This window comes from Anopheles coluzzii, chromosome 3 (genome assembly GCF_943734685.1).
Source record: "Anopheles coluzzii chromosome 3, AcolN3, whole genome shotgun sequence".
NCBI lineage: Eukaryota > Metazoa > Arthropoda > Insecta > Diptera > Culicidae > Anopheles > Anopheles coluzzii.
Genome location: NC_064671.1, coordinates 45,165,485 through 45,185,278, shown reverse-complemented (window position 1 = coordinate 45,185,278; position 19,794 = coordinate 45,165,485). Strand labels below are relative to the sequence as shown.

The 19,794-nt window shown below is 42.0% G+C and overlaps 1 protein-coding gene across 3 annotated transcripts; it reads right to left on the bottom strand.

Moving 5' to 3' along the window:
• Positions 1-713: 713 nt before the first annotated feature.
• LOC120956527 (putative oxidoreductase GLYR1 homolog) lies at positions 714-5,814 on the bottom strand. 3 transcript variants are annotated; one of them, XM_040378046.2, is made up of 9 exons: positions 4,966-5,814; positions 4,521-4,646; positions 4,302-4,428; positions 3,960-4,217; positions 3,275-3,760; positions 3,035-3,175; positions 2,724-2,937; positions 2,502-2,591; positions 714-2,406 (listed from the first exon to the last, which is right to left on the bottom strand). In XM_040378046.2, exons 1-9 carry the CDS (start codon positions 5,004-5,006, stop codon positions 2,207-2,209), a joined length of 1,683 nt encoding a protein of 560 aa, XP_040233980.1. In that variant the 5' UTR covers positions 5,007-5,814; the 3' UTR covers positions 714-2,206. The 3 variants fall into 3 exon arrangements, with proteins under 3 accessions (XP_040233980.1, XP_040233981.1, XP_040233982.1); XM_040378047.2 differs by having other exon boundaries at positions 3,963-4,217; XM_040378048.2 differs by having other exon boundaries at positions 4,002-4,217.
• Positions 5,815-19,794: the final 13,980 nt, after the last annotated feature.

The following is a 19,794-nucleotide window of genomic DNA, read 5'->3' as shown; positions in this document are numbered from 1 at the left end:
CTTAACGGTTTTGTTGATGATCAGGAAGGTAATTAGTTCAAATGCTTTTAGGATGATCCTAATCCAAATGTTTGTGCTGGTTTAGATAGACTATCTTCAACGTACAGATTTTCGCCATGAAATTGTAATTGAATTTACTGTATAACTTAAGTGCATCTATGCGACAAATTTACGCGACAATACCTGTTGAAAAAAAAGTTTGAACTGAATATGGTCCCAGCTATTGCTGTAAATTAACTTTTTATATTACATTTACATTTACTATCGAGAGAATCTCGAATCATTGCTTCAAAATTCTATCTCAATTGTTACCAAACGACGATTTACCGCTTTACGCAGACTAGTACATTAACTAGTTATTATCATTCATTACATAATAAAACCTTAAATACTGTGTGTCCTGTATCGTTCATTTGTGTTTATTCACTCTAATCGTTAGTTTTTTTTATTTACTCTAATATTGTAGTGTTTATCTTTATTCTTTCGGGTACATAAAATTAACCACATCGCATACAACCGAAAACACTGTGACAATTTTGCAACTTCTTTCTATACGCAACGAACGAAAAGCTATGATCTTAGTTGTTCTTTTACTCGTTACACATATGACACGAGTGACCAGCAGGGTGTCTGAAGTTGGAGCTGCTTTTCCAACAGTGAGAGTTATCTTTCAAAGCTCTTTTTGCATTTACATTAGACCACGATTACGAGAGTTTGTGTTTAAAGTGAGGTTATTTATTTGTATTTTCTTCTGCCAAAAAAATATTCCTACCTCTTCACAATTCAAACCTTTCCTCCTTCTAGGGTGTCGTCTCTAGTTTCGCTATATCGTGATTTTACCTTTTTGTTAAACAACAAATATGAATTCGGGACATGTGTAGTTTAAGTGATTTTCTACCGATGTTTTTTTGTTTGTTTTGTTTTTGTTTTACACCTACTTCATTCGCTAAAAGTCAGTCCGTATGATAGCGATGAAATGTTGTACTTACACACGCAAACCGCACTGTTCTAACTTTTGATCCAGTTTCGTGGAAAAGTGATTTGAATTCAACTTGAAAAGACCAATATTATTAGTACGCACAATTGAAGGTGTTTCGCAATAAGAAAAAAAGAAGAAGAAAACAACTTTGATGCAAGTGCAGCAACTAGACGCTATTACACAGCTTCACACACACGTGCGCGCTAATGAAATCTAACTAAAATTATAAAAAAAGATTTTGGGATGCTATTTACCGCCTATAGCTTTCATGCGTATCCGTTAGGACGTTATAAACACTCGCTCTTGCTTGTTGCCATTTGTTTTGGGGACAGTGTACGGGGCAGCTACAAAACAGTATAGTTATCTTTTCGCAATGGTTAAATCTAAGAGAAAATATGTTGAACATGTAAAGAAACTAAAAAAAGGAAAAACGATTTCCAAATTTAAAATTATTTATATACCCTCTTTCAACAGGATTCCCTATTGCAGCTTCGACTGTGCATTGTGTGTCTGCTAGTGTCTAGAGCCGTTTGCTATATTTGCTGTCCTTACTCGATCGCTACCATATGTGTGTATGTAAATTAAACAAAAAAAAAAACGCGACGACAAAAACAGTTAAGAACGGTTGCCTCAACCCTGCAAACGTTACGATTAGAACTGAAAGACAGTTTTTGTCCCATTATTAATTTTCCTAAATGAATAAATGCTGTAAGTCTAAACTCACATCGATGTTTCAACTATGCTCATGCCATGAAACAGACAAAAAAATGTTTTTCACCTTCAACATCAACTAAAAAAAAGATGCTTCGATATACCGTCAACAAGCGGGTATGTCATCTTTCACCGTTAATAGCCACAATGCTTGTCTTACGATTCAGCATGTGATTGGCATTCTATAAAAGACATTAAAATAACCCAAAACGCATGTAAAATCTGGCATGTAGAAATCGTCATTTCCACAAGTCTACACTACATTAACGGAGAGCAAATCGAGCAGAGCAAAACGTGATCTACTGCGACAGATCGGTAGCAAGACACAAATAGCACATGAAAATGGATGGTTCGCTGCGCTGTATCCAACACGCGTTTCACATCCAAATGTTCGTCCTTCTTTTCTCCTACTATCGACATTACTACTACCTCTTTCGTCCTACTCCTTCGGTTTGCTGTTCGCTTGCCGCACACTGTGTGGTCGGTTCTTTACGACGGTCGTCCGCCCGGTCGCTGTTAAAACCGTGCCCGCACGTAGACCGCACTGGCATCGTGAGAACCGTAGCCGAGACGTTTGGCGTGCTTGTACACCTCGTTCGAGGCAGCTGTGATGGGCAGCGATTGCTCCAGCCCGTCCGCTAGGCTAAGTGCCAGCTTCAGGTCCTTCTGCATGTGCTTAAGGGCATGATGAGTTGGGAATTCGCCCTTGATAATAGCTATTTCAGTAGGAGAGAAAATTGTGAGGATGAAAGCAATCGTTAGCTAAATTAGACATCCAGAATATACGATAAATGAATTAATTGTGCCTTACCGTTTCCTTTCTGCAGCATCATCTCCGACGACATGTTGGTCAACTCAAGCACCTCCAGTACGTCCTTTTGCTGCAGTCCAGCGCGATCCGCTAGAGAACAGAATAAGAATAGTGTTGGTTAATGTCACTAATTGATCAGCTTTGATGATTTAGAAATTGAACGCTTTAAAATGTTTGTATAGTTTAAATCCTACTGATACTCAATAGCGTTAATGTACGTACCTAGTGCCATAGCCTCTGCCACTCCGGCAAGCGTGATCCCCGAAATCATCTGAAGAATCAAGTTCATTTTTGTCGCATTGCCAACATCGCCCAGATAGAATGAGTTGCGGGAAATGGCCTCGAAGCAGCTCTGACATTCTTCGAACAGCAACCGGTCACCGCTGGCCAGTATGATAAGTGTTCCCTCTTCCGCTTGATTCTTCGAGCCTTGTATCTGAAGATAGAATGTACGAAGTTGTTGAAGTTTTACACATTACGTTACCGGTTCATTCAACTGCCAGAACATGGAGCATTGGACATTCTCTACTCACTTGTGCTTCCAAATAACGGCCTCCTTTGGAGATGATTGCTTCATTGATGTCATTGGAGGTTTCCGGGTCGACGCCAGTCATCTCAACATACCCCTTGCCAGCTAGGTTAGCCGACATAACGCCGCAATTACCGAACACCATCTGAACAGAGAAAGACAGACACAATGCATAACACCATTTAATTCACATAAACAATAAGTTATAATACATTCAAAACAAAACATTTGCATTCTGACTTACATCCTTTGCAACCTGCGGATCGGACACACAGGAGTACGTAACATCGGTCATTTCGACCACATCCGACGGTGTGTCCGCAACCTCTGCACCGACCTCCTGGAACTTGCGGCACTTGTGCGCGCTACGATTCCAAACCACCACCGAGTGACCGGATTTGATCAGATTTTTCACAATCCCGCATCCCATCACGCCCAGCCCGAGGAAACCGAACTTCAGCTGGGACGCCTTGATATTGCGCGACTGTACCGCATTCGATACGCTCGACATGTCGATCTCGGGCGTCTCCGGCCGGGTTACGGTCACCGGGCGGTTTAGCAGATGCGTCACAGGCGCATTGCGTCTCACCGGGCTAGCGTCCAGCGAGGACAGCTCACCGGAATCGTTCAACAGCTTCTTCTTACGTTTGGGCGACGGTGCACCGGACACACCATCATCAAGCATCGCTTTGGCTTTGTTGCCAACCGAACGCGGCTTTGTAACCGAAGTCTACATGTTGGGAAACGAAACAGGTAGTGTAACAGAGTAACATTAGTTTCAATAGGCCACAGGTAATATTTGAAATAGAATGCACCATCTTCTACAATACGGGATGCGCCCACTAATAAAGAATCTACGAGAGGACACAACTAGATTTATAAGAATGGCGCCAAACTGAGCATTGGAAAGTAATAATCGATTCACACACCACCTTATCCACGTTCAACTTGATTGGCAACGAGGCACGTACTTTCTTCTTGGCCGACTTCTTCACCATCGGTGTCGAGGTGGCCTCGTCCACGGATTCCAAGACGGCGGGCGTCGTCGTGTTGTTCACGGAAGCTCCATCCTCCGCCCCGCTTTCTTCCGTTCCGCTGGCGACGCCCTCGCGCAATCTATTGAACTCCTCGTCCGGATCCGGACGGTTGGCGGCTTCGTTTTCACCAACAAACAGAGGCTGAAATTTCTGTAATAAACGTTCAGTTCAGTGTTAATAAGCGTATGTCACTCGCTGCAGGGTTACGGAATCAAATGGCTTTTTCCCGTTTACCTCCGGATTCACGCGGAATTCTTCGATCTGTTTCAACGCCTCTTTGAACTGGGCACTTTTGGAAGAGTTTAGGTGCGTATCCTTGAACTGCAGATAGGGTTTGATTTGCGTTTCCTCAATCCAAGCACTGCAAAGTAATGATAAATTGCCATTGAACAATTTGTGTGTGGTAATGGTTAGGGGCTCTAGAGCGCAGTTCGCTGCGTTCTTCATACTTACTAATTGTTGGATCCGAAAAAGAAAATACACTTCACTGGATTGTTCTTTTTGACCGCAATTTTACGCAGCTCTGCCGGAGGAACCGAGATACGGCCTGGCCATGGCGAAAATCCCTTCATTTTGGCCCTGGATAGCGGGAAAAATTTGACCAAAAACAAAAAAAAAATAATATCAACATATGTGTATGTATTACACCAACCCATCGGCGCAAGGTGGAGACAGAAAAACAACACCCCCTGTTTGAGGTTATGTTGTCTATTCTCCCGCTTCTTTCGCTTCGACGTTGATGCAAATGCTATCTCGGCACTACATTCACGCACACACGGTGGGCCTCCCATGCCACCGACATTACCAAAATCCCACAAAACCCACAAGGGAAAATCAAAACAGAGCGTTCATGAGTTGTGCCGAGAAATGGTTCCACAGGGGCAGGAAAATCACTCACCAGACGAGATCGTTGACGGCGTAACCCGTGCTATCGGACATTTTTGTTTATTTTATGCTGGTTGCTGCTTAGAAACTGCACCACCGCCTACTGCTGCTTCTACGAGTCGATGCTTCTGTCGCCGTTTCCTGCACTTGAAGGCTTCCACTGGGGCTGCTTTTGCTGACTGATGACTACGGGTCCGCACGTATGCTGGCTGGTGCCCGCGCGTACGCACCTTCACACGCACACACACAACTAATTAAGCCGTCCGATAAGCCGACGCCAAGCCGACGACGACGTCGATGATGATGATGATGATGACAGTGGTGGTAAGAGGGGAGGTTGAGCACACTTAATGTGACAATTATGCACACGTAGCCGAATGGGCAGTAATGCACCGTACAGTGGAAACCGGATAGCTTTTCCGGCGTGCCCTTACGGATAGCGGATGGAATTTGCTTCGAGTGTTTTTGTGAAGCGACCGCGCGTCACTTTCGTTCACTGTGGTGGTCGTGTGTTAGCGCTTCCTCTTCGTACGCGCGCTCAGTTACACTCCTTCTCGCTCACTCGCCTACTCTTCGTACACACACACACTCACTCATACGCGCGCACAAAAGCAAACTTATGGCAAGCGCTAGCAAACGATTGCCACGGTAAAATTTGTCTTTGGCGGAATCCTGCCCAAAACTGAAGTTCACAATTTATCGACACTGCTCACTTATCCTTCGTTCTTTAAAACGTACGGGAAACAATTGCGGGCGTCGGCAAAACGAGACTTTTGCTTGCCACTTTTGTAAGCACCCACTTTTCTTTGGCGGAGTTTTTCACAAATGTGCGTGCCCACTGCTGCAATCGGCGATAATAAAAAATGGCGGTTGTTATGATTTTGATGCTTCAGAACGAAGTGCCAAAGTCGACATAGCAAAGAAACAGACACAAGTCGACAAAGATTCAAACTCGTTGTTTGTAGATTTGAGATTTTTTTTATTTATTTTGGAGCAGGAACTTATTTGAAATATTGCCGTTTGCACCCTTAATTAAAAATGAATTGAAAATGCGTGTCCATTTAAGCCTAGCATAAAGAATCAGTCTAAAAAGAACTTACCATCAAAATATGACTCTAAAAGCAATCAAATATGAAAACGATTCTTTGACCGACGCTACCACAAAGTGCGGCCACTGTGCGTTTCGTCCTTGCGAGACGTGTGCAAGACGTCAGACGATTGAAGCTCAAAAACGTTCAAAATGACAGTTTGAAATTAATGATGCGGTTTTTAGATCAAGTTAAAAAATCCTATTGGATTCCAAATGAGCCTTTTTAAAAAATGTGCCTTTGTTTAAAGTTACCTTAAGAAATAATTATGTTGAATTTTCTACAATCTCCCTGTTTAAAAAAATGAGGAAAAAAATCACCCAATTTATTGTGTGTTTAAAATAAAAAATAATTTTATTTATAATGACAAACTTTAGATAATAATTTCTACAAAAAATCCATTTAAGGAACTTGAATTATTGACTTTGTTGTTGATGATGATGATACTTTGAATTATGTGGTCGCCTCTTCAATTTTGTAAACAATTGACAAAATTGTACCAAATTGTGGAGAGAAAAACGTTTTTTTACAAGTTATATCCAACACTTATATGCGTAGAGAATACATTAAGGCATATATACACATTGGTTGGTATTATTGAATCCGTTCGTAGCGGCGGCGTACGTCCCGACACTCATTTACCTAACGTACTAGATGGTTGCTACAGTTATTCACCTCGGCGTTGTAGGACCGGGCTTAAGAAATGTGTTGCCATCACTAAAATTTCTTGTGAACGCCGTACGTCCCCGCTACGAACGGATTCAATAATACCAGCCATTAAGGCAGATACAGTGTAGTAACGTGCAAAGCGAAGAATGTAGACTCTCTCTCTCTCTCTCTCTCTCTCTCTCTCTCTCTCTCTCTCTCTCTATCTCTTTCTCTCTCTCCCACTCTCCTTTTATTTCTTCTTTCTCTATTTATCTCTATCTCGTTGGCCTGCACACTAAAGAGCGCAGGTCGTCGTGACATGGCCATATGTCAACGATGTGATGCCATATGTGATTATCAACATGATCAACAATTATTCTCCATGATACTCGGTCCCTGGCTGTAGTCTCTTATTCGTCCAGGCATATCCAACAGGTCCTGCTTCACCTGATTCAGTCATCAAGTTCACAGTGCTTCCCAGCATCTCGTGCCGAGCTCGTGCCGCGATAAAACACCTTCTCGGGGGGTCCGGAATCCTCATACCATGCTCCAGCCATTGTATGTTGCCATCCATAGCTACTGTGAGGAAGGCCGGGTGCTGTATAGTTCAGCAAGCTCGCCACAAGCAAGCAAGTAAGCCACACTCCATGCTTGATCCTCTCCACACTACATGTAAGAACACACCGCCAATGTGTGTTCGGAGGTTGCGTCGCTCAAACATACCCGGAACATTTGCATCCTCCGCTCGTATGGATGGAGTATAGTATATATTCGATACATCTCACATTTCGCGCGGTCTCGAAGTCTTCTGGATCTCATCAGATGGGGAAACCTATAGTAATTATGCGCGATTCCCCTGTACGATGCTTCTCCAGATTTTACTCCTGACGTCGTGATCCGAAGTAACGACCGTCCCAAGATAACTCTACTACCTCGTCGACTAATACGCTGTCTCCTAGTTAGGCCCTATCTCGGGTTGAACCTTCGGCAAGCAGGTCGCATTGGTGTACGCCTCACACACCTTCTCTGTCGTCTTGACGATGATGTAGATGTTATCTGCGAAGTCAAGAAATTTAAAGGACCGTTAAAATACCCAGGTACCACAAATCCACTAAAGGACCACTAAACGAGTTCTAAATGGCTCAAGCTCTTAACCTACAAGGAATCTAAAAATACTTCGTTTAGAGGACGGCAAACGACTCATTCACTCTAAAAATAGCAAAAAGCTGGTGGCGCTGGTAGGATAACCCAACCAGTGGAGCGCTTTCCTCGCTTTGAGAGCTTTCTTCTTTCCTTTGTACTGTTGTATGGTTTTGCATTGAAGTTATGCATCGCTAGAACTAGAACGGGGATACAATTGCTTAAAAACTAAACTCCAATGAAAATACTAACACTGCAGCAAGTGAGATTTGAGTAATTAGTCCTTCGTGTTGATATCCACGTATTTGACCACACGTCCATTCTTATTCATTTTTGCTCGGAAAGTAAGAAAGGTATATAGGCTATGATTATATGAAGGCAAACAGGCAGGCAAACAAACATTGCAAGAAAAGGACCGCAATATAATGATCAGTTATTATAAAACGCCATCTGTTGAGCAAAAACCAGTGGAGCTTTTGTTTTTTCTATGGATATTTGGTTTTCCAGTCCAGTCCTAATCTCTGGCGCTGGGGTATCGTACCACAGATGCCGTTGTCTAGCTCCGCGCTTCGAAAGGCACCATAGAAGGCCTCAAACCCCTGAAAAACTCGAACGATTCTGACATCAAGTTAGATACTCTAACCTTACAAAACACCCCGTTAAAGATGGCCTCTATTAGCCAAATCAAATACCCAGTGAATTGGCTCCACTACATGATGTTCCATATATTTTTCCAATCTGAGGTATCGCAGGGCGCCTTGAAGTCGATGAACAGGTGGTGCGTAGGGATCTGGCACTCTCGGCACTTCTGGATGATCTGCTTAAGAGTGAAAATTCGATTGGTGGTGGAAATGCCTGCAACAAACTCAGCTTGATAGCAGCATACAAAACTAATAGCCAGAGATGCAAGTCTGCAGAAAAAGATCTGTCCCTGCTCTATACGCTGTAATCTGTGTTGGACATACTGGACATTTGCGAATAAAACTGTGACTTTTATACAAGTTCAACAGAATTCCCAAGCCATACCTTCGCGTAGTTAGATCGTTCGTTCACGCTGCCATACTAGGCTTGTTAGAGGCAAATCTAGGTACTGTTCTATCACCATCTATCACCATACTCCAAACTATCAGATGCTAGCTCGCTATCAGTTGTAGTAAACGCCCAATAATACCTAATAGTGATGTGCGTTGCGTTCCGAACCTGCCAGGTGCGATCCATTCCAGCATGCAAGCATCTGGACCGCGCTCCTCAATTTTAACCCAAGCAGGTTCAAACTGATCCTGCTGGTCTCACTGTTCTTTGCTATCCAACCTGAAGCGGCAGCTGACTTAGTTCTTTTCGATCCGATCTGGACTGGTTCCACTCAGTGATGCCAGTGATGCTTTATGACCCGGCCTACAACACTCGACGCTCTATTCTTTTTTTCGATCCGAGTCGGAACGCTCGATAATCTGTTCTCTTTCATACGATGGTCCAGTTTGTTATGTACAAAGCAAACCGGTGAAAAATGAACCTGTTTCTGTTAGTATTTGTTTCAATCCGGTATAAAACATCGCTCTTTCTTTTCTTCTTTCTAGTATGGATACACCTACACATTTTGTGTATGTGATTGTTAACCGCGCAAGCTATTTTCTCACAGTCACAAAGATAACGGTACAACACCTGGGCCACGAATCCAGAAAACTATAGATATTTGTGATGAGGTGAAAATTTAACCTCCAAAATTTAAAGAGACAATTTTGCAACAGTGGTAAACTCAATGAATGGACTGCATCTCTTCTGCCATATGAATCTCATTAGTATTGAGATAACAAATAAACACATAAACAAATAATTTATTGAACACCGTGTACCGGCTAGGCAGACTAGGCGGACGCCAGGGGCCCATCGATTTAGATGCCCCTTAGATCGATAGACTGTAGTATGCAGTATGCATAAAAGTTGACAGAATACTAGCTACACCCCTCATACGCCATGTTCAGGGGACCTCAACTCGGCTTACCGCCTAGGGACCCCGATACTCTACATCCGTCACTGGGAATAGCGCTATTCTTATGGACAATTAAAGTGCCAGACCGGACAGTGCCGGTAGTGCACTGTTTAGTATAACGTCAATCCTACGGAAACAACTTATCACTTTATGTGTTATGTGTTATAGACCGATGTTAATAGATTTATTATGTGTTATTTGATTATTTATAATTCAACGGATTGCTTGGCCCTCTCGAAGCATTTTAAACTATATATAATATAATATAATATAATAACATATGCACAAAATACATCTATGCGTTCACGTTCAGTCATAGGTGAATAAAATTAGAACGTAGATGGATGCACGGCATGGATATTATTAGTGGCTCGGCGCGCGACATGGCTGGTTGATAGGGATCACAGATAACGTCAAATTCACGGCGCATACGAAGAAACGAGTCAGAGGAGCCGAAGCGTGTGCAACATTCCTCCACGTCAAACAGCGATATAGTTCGGAGAGATCTCGGCGAGACATACATGTTGAGCTTGTATAGAAGCGTCGGCCATTCGACGCGATTGTCTAGAAGTCCCGCAACAAACAGCCTCTGGGCATTGCAGTGTCGCTGGTTCAGCGATTCGTGGCCTAATAGCACACAGCGATCGGCATAATTTACCTGAATTTTCCTCCAGAAGCGCAAGGCAAATCGCGAGAACTTGCGATGACCCCACACGGGCCAGGGGGCGTGCAGCTGAAGACCACCATACTACCGACGCGTATTCCAGCACTGACCGCACCAAACCGCAGTACAGGGTCTTGATGCAGACCGGGTCAGTGATGTTACGTCACGTTTCCCTTAGCGATAACGTGCTCTATCTGGTCGAGGAAGCTCAACTTTTCGTCAAGGAGCACTCCAAGATCCCTGACACAGTTTTTCCGCTCAATGGTAGATCCATATAATACGTAGTCGTATACTATAGGGCACCGCCTTCTCGCAAATGTAATGACAACACACTTTTCGACGCACAATTTAAGACCATTCAAAGAGCATCAGCACTGGAAAGCACTTAGAGTGGCTTGGAGGCAGTGTTGGTCTGATCGGACGCAGATCTGCAGGAACAGCTTCGCATCATCCGTGTATAGTAGGTGCCAATAAGAATGATATTTGCTATCCCAAGAAACATTTCCTATACCTTTTACCCTTTACCATGTCTAAAGAATGCTTTACTATGAGTGTACTAAGCCACATAGTTTTAACAACTCTTTTGAAGATGCCTAACAGTCTTTAAAGTTGTAAAACCTTTAAAACGTTCTGAAGATGCATATAAGACTGGTATATAAGACTTATAAGATGGCTGGCTTCAATCAACCTGGAAACGTATTCTCTAGCACGTTTTAAGACTTGTTATCTGAGACCGAGGCATCAAGATCAACTGATCTTATTAAATGCATATTAAGTCTTGGATGAAGGGAACATGGAACTATACAGACTGTACCTGAGATACGCTATTAACACAAAACGTGGAGAAGCGGTTTTCAGCATATTTAAGTTTAAGTTTATTTTCCTTTAGTGATTTCACTTTGCAGTGATATTGTTTTTTTTTATTTCTCGTAAGGACGGCCTGGTTGGCCGTATCATTATGATTATGATATTGTATCAAATCAGAAAACCACAATTGTGTAAATATGCGTATACCAGGTTCCGCGTATCTCGAGCACTACCTGTATGTGGAGAGTCTTAAAACATGTTAGTCTGCACAAGTGCTTTCTAAAGCAATATGCTGTTTAAAACTATCTTAGCCGCACAGATTACTTACTAACTAACTTATCCGGCGCTACAACCGCTTTGGAGTCTTGGTCTGCCTCAGGAGTGTCCGAAAACGCTTACAATCTCGCGCCTTCGTCTGCCAGCCCGTTATCCCGGCCTTAATGGCGGACGCCTCCACGCCATCTTGCCACCTCAGTTTGGGCCTACCACGCCTCCTCTGTCCTTGTGGACGGCCTAAAAAGACTTTACGGGCTGGGTCGTCCGTTTCCATGCGTACAACATGGCCAGCCCACCGGAGCCTGGCGAGCTTGATACGCTGTACGACAGTGAGGTCGCCATACATCTCGTATAGCTCGTCATTATAGCGGCTTCTCCATTGTCCTTCCACACATACGGGGCCAAGTATCCTTCTGAGCATCTTCCTCTCGAACCCGGCTAAGAGGGTTTCGTCAGATTTGGACAGTGTCCATGTCTCAGAGGCGTATGTGAGTACCGGGACTATATAGGTACTATATAGTCCCAGCTTCGTCCGTTGCGACAGGTTCTTTGAGGTGAACTGCTTTTTTAGGCTGTAGAATGACCGGTTGGCAGCCAGCATCCTTGCGCGCAACTCAGCTTCCATACTGTTGTCGTTGCTGACCTTTAACTCCAGATAGGTGAATTCTCGGACGACTTCAAAAGTGCGTTCACCTATCTGTACATCACGCCTACGTAGATTCGGATTATTTATTGGTAGGTCCGCTGATGTTGCCACCAACAGTTTGGTCTTTGCCTCGTTTATCTGCAATCCGAGGTTCTTTGCCGCCTGCTCGATCCCTTGGTAGGCTTCTGATACATAGGAGAGCCGCAGACCAATGATGTCTATATCATCAGCGTATGCCAGGATCTGGGTTGGCTTATAGAAGCTGGTTCCCGTAGTCTCCACCCTCGAGTCGCGGATGGCCCTCTCTAGCGCCAAGTTGAATAGGAGACAGGCAAGCCCGTCCCCCTGGCGCAGACCCTTGGTGGTAGCAAAAGGTCCTGAGAGTTTTCCATCCACCCTCACCTGGCATGTGACGTTGGTCATAGTCATTCTAACTAGCCTTATCAGTTTGGCCGGGATTCCAAATGAGCTCATAGCGTCGTACAGTTTTACCCTGGCTATGCTATCGTATGCGGCTTTGAAGTCTATGAAGAGATGGTATGTGTCGTTTCTGTATTCAGCCATCTTCTCCAAGACCTGCCGCATGGTGAAGATCTGATCAGTGGTTGATTTTCCGTTTCGGAATCCTCTTTGATAGTTTCCTACTATCTCTTCGACGTGCGGGACAAGGCGATCCTGAAGAATCAGGGAGAATATTTTATAGGCGGTATTCAACACCGTAATACCCCTGTAGTTGTTGCAGTCCAACCTGTCTCCCTTCTTCTATACGGGGTAGATGATGCCGAGATTCCAATCACAAGGCATCGATTCGCTATCCCACACCTCAGTAACAATTTGATGAATCTCGTTTTCTAGTCGTGCACCTCCATTCTTGACCAGTTCGGCTGCAATTCCGTCGGTTCCGGGTGCCTTGTTATTTTTCAGCCGACGGATAGCCTTTCGTGTTTCTTTTATGTTAGGTGGCAGTAGCATGACACTATCTGCTAGTGGCGCTTCTAGCTGTTCGTTAACCTGGTCGTTGAGTAATTCATCAAAGTACTGAGCCTCTGGACCTCTGGTTACTAACCAGATCTCCATCCTTATTGCGACAGCAGGTTACCTTAGGTACAACGTTGTTTAGGTGACCTGCTTGGTAAAACTTTCGTGTCGGTCCGTACGGCCCTCTGGTTTGCTCGAGTTCTCGCATGTTTTGCTCTTCCAAAGCATGCTTCTTGGAGCGGTGAACTCGTTTCTCTTCGCGTCTGAGCCGTGAATATTCCTCTGCGCATGCCCGCGTCCTATGCCGTTGCTGCATTGCTCGGTATGCAGTATTCTTACGTTCGGTCACTTGTCTGTATTCATCGTCGAACCAGCCAGATTTGGTGTTGCCACGACGTGGTGGGAGTATATTTCTTGCACAGTTTATTATTTTTGTTTTTAGAGCGTTCCACCTCTCGCTTGTAGTTTCATATCTGTTTTCTGGTAGTAGAGACTCTTCTAAAGCGGCTTTGAATTCCTGTTGGACAGTAATGTCCCTAAGAGAGTTCGTGTTGAGCCGAGGCTGCGTGTTTTCTCCGCCCCCATTGTCGCGGGGGCGGGCGATTCTACAACGTATCACTAGGCCAACCAAGTAGTGATCGGAATCGATATTGGCTCCTCGATAAGTTCTGACGTTTAACAGGTTCGACTGTCGTCGGCGGCTTATTAACACGTGGTCGATCTGGTTGAAGGATTCGCCATCCGGGTGCGCCCGGGTGGCAGGACTACAAACATCCCATATTCTTGGCAATCTTACCTAAATAATGAATATGACAAATCCCAATGGATCTTTTCCTCAATTCAAATCAATTTCAAAACAACCTATTGCAGCTTGCAGCTATAGAACCAGGATGCTTCGGATGTGTTTTTCTTGCTTTTCTAATGCAGCTCCAGCCGTCCTTTCATAGTAGCGTGTCATTTATTTTTTGGTTCATTTCCGGCACCACATTCAAACACCACAAACGGTGCCCAGGTCTGTTTAGAAGGTAGCGAAAACAATCCTAAATCCCTCCCCTTAAAAAGTGAAGCAACATGCTAACTCTCCGAAGGTGACGACTGTAAGTGAAAATGCAAGCCGAATGGGAGAGGCAGAATAAAATTGGAAATATTTGGACAAAAGAATATTGCATGTGAAATTAGAGAGAGAGAGAGAAAGAGAGGAAGAGAATGAAAGAAAGAGAATAGAGAGAGAAGGAGGTAGAGAGATAGAGACAGAGAGAGACAGAGAAGTGGCAAAGAAAGTTAAAAAAAAAAAACCAACAAGAAAACCCCGGAATACTATATCGGAAAAAGTACAAGTACAAGACGCAACCGGAAGCTGAGAACCGGAAGCAAGAAGGCTATCGTGAATGAAAATATTTCTTGCTTTATTGAGGCAACTGGAGGTAGCGGATGGTGCAAACTGTCCCGAACACCAGCCGGGTGAAGACTAGTGGTTGCAAAACTTTTGCACCTGATGGAAAATACTAGCACTGCTTTAGGCGATAACATGGTCGTAGAGTATATCATCAAATGAACCTCGAATCGGTCGATTCCCGGTATGCCTGCGTGTGGCAAACGGGAACTGTATAGGAGTTTCAAAAATCGAGTCCAAAAAAGGTTATAGCGTTCCTTGAAGACTAACTCGGTACTCCTGCCTTAAACCATGAGATATTACGTACAAGTTTGTGTGTGTGCGTGTGCAACTGTGTCGCAACGAACTTGCCATTTACCATCAAAGGCTGGACTGAAAATATGTCACGATGGTGGTGAGTTTTATATTTTACGCTTTCTACCACCCATTCGTTTTGCAACGAATAACCACCACTGTTGGAGGTTGCTTAAGCGAGCTGAATTTTTGCCATGGAACGCTCGAAAACTGTGAGTTTTTCGCAAGAAGTTTGGGTTGCGAGGTGCGGGAATCAAGTTGCTTCACAAGGCAGTAGCTAGCTGTACCGGGATGGGGAGCGTTGTCAGGGGCATGTTCCAGCAAAAGACACAAAAACCAATGGCAGCAATGAAAGCGTGGTTTCGGAACCGGTGCCAACAACCGTTTACCGATCTCGCTTTGATGTTATTAATTATGAGCGGAATTTGGAAGATTTTTGTTAGAATATCTTTTCTGTGGCACAGGCTTCGCACTGCTTTCAGTCACCCTCTTCCTCCTCAGGGTGAGCAAGAGGGTTCGGTGGGTGAAGGGGAAGGGAATGAAACCCACACCTCCACGGTGTCTTCTGGTGCTGGCAGCAACGGTAAGCGAAACATTGGTAGCAACTTTCTTACAATCCTGTGCGCGCCCTTTCTATTCGATAGCGGTGGGATTTGACCTGGTGCACGGATGCCTCGAGATGGCGCAATGGAAATGAGAGTCGGGGAGGGGGAGAGGAGGAGGATTTTAAAAAGAAAATTCGGACTTTTCGCTTCATGCTGAATCAAACGGCTAAACGGAAGAGTAAAGGAATGGAGCCGGTACGGAATGAAAAGCGCAACACGATTCCGCTTGTTTTTTCTCTTCTGCTTATCCGGTTGGAAATCAGTTTGAGCAGTTTTAGTCGGCCTAGAAGGAGAATAAAACACAAACAAAAAATAAAACACATAACAGGCAATAAAAACCCCGGTGCCTCGGTTTTATTCGGCGTGTGTTTCGTTTCGAAAAGTATTTATGATTTTTGAGAAATTTATAAACCCACTTTTATTTGATTTAACATCGAACATTGTTTTATGCGAGTTTGATAGACGCCTTGCGGGTGGTGGGTTTTTTGTACGTCTTTTTCATGCTCAAAAGTGGGGTGGAGAGTAGGGAACTTTGTTTGCGAAAATTTGCGGCCGGCTGTTGGGTACCGGCTGGCATAGAAGTTCATAAGATCTCAGCAGAGCAGTAACGGTGTAGAGAAGGAAAAAAACATCAAGACAGAAACTTCAAAATGCAGCCCCAGGCTAGACTGGATATTGTGAGTGGATGAGTATAAAATTTTGGTCGGTTTAAATGAGCCACAGTAATTCCAGGCAGTTAGGTGTGTTTCGTGCAAAGGAAGCTTAGTTATTTTAATTTAGCCTAAATTCTAGTAAAAAGATTTAATAGAAAATTATGTTCTTCGAATTTGGAACCAAATTTCAAATTAATATGCGATTATGTTTATTGTCAATACTAAGAATATTCGTTTGTATACAAAAAGAGGAAGTCGCTAGTATGTGGTAGCTAATTTTCCTACTTATGTTGTAAATAATGGTACCATAGCATTATCGAACTTATTATGTTTTGGGGAGAATTTTAAGCATTAAACGATATGCTCAACAATAACTTGTCATTATTTATTTGTAGATTCAAGAGTGTAATGTTCTCATTTTGATCCATTATGATTTATAATTCAGTATAGTCCGATAAAGTATTAATATTCTTCGAATCTTTGCAGGAACCAGTCAAATTATGTAAAAAAACTCTAAAATATCAAACTATTTGAAAAAATATGACCCAGTTTTCTCAATTTAAAAAATTTTTTCTCATAAAATGGAGTTATACAAACATATTTATACAATAATTTGGTATAGCAAATGGAAAGAATGCCTTTTTCAAAGGGAAAATTGTCTAGGCATGTTTCGGTATCGTGTTGATTCAAATTACGGACAGCTTCAAACTCCGTATATTCGTCATGTTTTTATTGAATTGCATCCCTGGCCAGTTCACCACCTGAGACATTCTCAGCACTTTTACTTCAAAGTGACGGTAGAGTAATTTCTGAGATAACTTATATTGACCTGGTCTAGATGCATTGAAATACATCAGAATTGATTGTAGAAGTAGTTATTAACGTGATAACATCAGCGTAATATTATACTGTGCTCTGAATTTCATTAAAACACTGTTTAATTCTGTCCGGAATACGAAGACAGACCTTTTTTCTTGTGTTAAATTCTGGACAGTCGATTACTTACTATAATAATTGCATAAAAACATTAATTTAGACAAAAATACTAAAGATATAGCAACGATATTTGAGTGCATATGTGATGAAGGGAATGTGAAGTTCATTGACGGAATTTCAAGTCTGTCCGCAATTTGAATCAACACGTCCGTAGTTTGAAAGATGAGCTCGAAACTGTCCGGAATATTATTATTATTATTATTATTTAACTTAATTAATTTTTAATCTTTGTTCAAATTTAGAAGGTTTGTTCCAGTTAAATGAATTATGCAGAGATATGGTCGATTAAATTTGAATAAGTAGGCAAATATTGCATCTCAAAATTGTCCAAAAGTGTCCGTAATTCAAAGCAACACCGGACCTAGCATAGCTATCGTTTTTGTTTCAAAATATGATATTTGTCAGACATTCTATAGCTTGCTTTAGAAACAATCAAAAAAATCATAAGCAATACGACCTGGTAATTATTTTTTAACAATAAAACAAAGTTTTTATTGGCTAAAAAACTACGACAAAGGTACCACAAGTGGTGAAATTTGAAGTGGTATAGATATTTCTTCATTAATTTTACATTTAGGGGAAGGTAGGTAAAGACGGACACTACGGGTGTACACTTCTCAGAAATGGACCAAAAGGTAATTTTCTAATAATTAAACAATTGATTAATCATCAAAAACTGCTGGAAGAATGAGAATGGAAGCAATAAAAAATATTGTTTTTTGTTGGTAATGAATTCTGACACCAAAGCGGGAAAGACAGACACTCTGTCTTAGGACACAACAACATGGACACCGAATTAGTTGATTTATGTTACTACTTATATCGATTGATAATAAATAGTTGTCGTCAAATACCGTAAGTAAGGGTAATCGGAGTACATGAACCATCCAGAAACTAAAGAATGCATTGAAATAAGCGAGAAATGAAATACCGGACAAAATACCAGTCATGTGTTATGCTGTTACTCGCTCGACGCTGGTGAGACAATTTACGAAACCCAATATCTTGCCACAACTTGGCAAAAGCAAGTTAAGCAACAAGCAACAAAAGAGCAACAAAAGCAACAAAAGAGAATGCACTGATATGACATCGTTCAGGAATAGATGATAGATTCTATGGGATTATAAATATCAAAAAGTTCAATCTTAAATGGAAATAATGGTTAACAGGACCCTCAAAAATGTTGCGGTCGCGAACATTCCGCGTAGTAATTTCCTAAAGACAAGTTCTAGACTGTTGTTCTGTAAGCTGGAGCAACGTCAGCTGTTAGTGCCCGATATTTCAAAAATGCCTTAGATCCTGCATTCTACGACCTGTTAGAACCGGCGCATACAATTCTTAAATTCACGGCTGAATGAACATTCGATACAATTGACCTAGTATTCGTTTACGTACGTACGAAGACGTGGAATGCAATGGGATATTATATTATAAACTTCTTGAATTTTCATCGTTGTTTACAGGTGTTCATCTTATCCTTCATGGTGTCCATCTTTCCCATATAAGGTGTCCGTCTTAACCGAACATTTCAAAACTGCACGAAAATTCCATGTTTTTGTTTCATGAAAAAAAAAACATAAAAATTGATAGAAACTTAAAAGTTTCAACACATTTTCTGATAAAACATGAGTTTAAGATAATGTACGCACATTTTCATGGTCGTTGTATTTAAATATCCCTAAATTTTTAACATTTTCCTTAAAGTGTCCGTCTTTACCTACCTTCCCCTACCATTATTTTTTTTTCAAAAATACTTTTATTATGAGACGATAAGATACACGAAATTGAAGAAATCCCGATGCTCTGATGTCCCCATAAAGTTGATATTTGTTTATTTGTTTATTTAGGATTTTGCTTATCGTGGAAACCCCGAGAGCTTGCTGTTACAGTTTAAAAGCGTGACGAAGGTATGTTTTTAAAATCCGTTTCTTTTCCGAAAGAGTTTTATGAAACGCTCAATTGCCTTTTATGAAAAATGTGGTGAAAAAGCATTTAGTTAAATATTACCACCACTATTGGTTCATATGTAGTATTAATATTTCCTAATGAGGATATGGTTATGAGGTTGACATTTATCTACATTAAATTCTAATATCTTAATAAATATGTATTTAAGGATTGTAACATTAAAAAGAGTGTTTATTGCTTAGGAATTAAATCATTCAGGTCGACTCAAAGTTTGCTCTACTTTAACTAAACTTCTTTACTTTAACTGAACTTCTCTCAATAATCCTAGCTAGCTCGAGCGTAAGCCTATCGTGCTGATACGACTGTATCACGAAACCGGCATTCTGAAAATAAATATTACGAAATAATCTAACTGCATGATTGACACTTTTGGTTTACAAGAAAATTCATTCAAAGAGTTTCTGTTTGAATAATTCTTGAAATGGCACGTGCTATGTACGCTCAAATTATCATCCAAATTGGAATCAGAATCATTGTATCAACTACCGTCTAATTGAAGGTACATGTTGAAAAATATGATACAGTTCCGCTTGGGCGATTTTAATGAAAACCATAATTTCTTAACGAACTGTTGCGTAGGACAGTTAATTTTTTTATCTTCCTTGCCCAGAAACAGACTAATATATGGACGCACCTTGAAATAGAATTGATCGTTATTTTCGCGCTGTGGACTACTTCCTTGGCGGAAAAAGGATC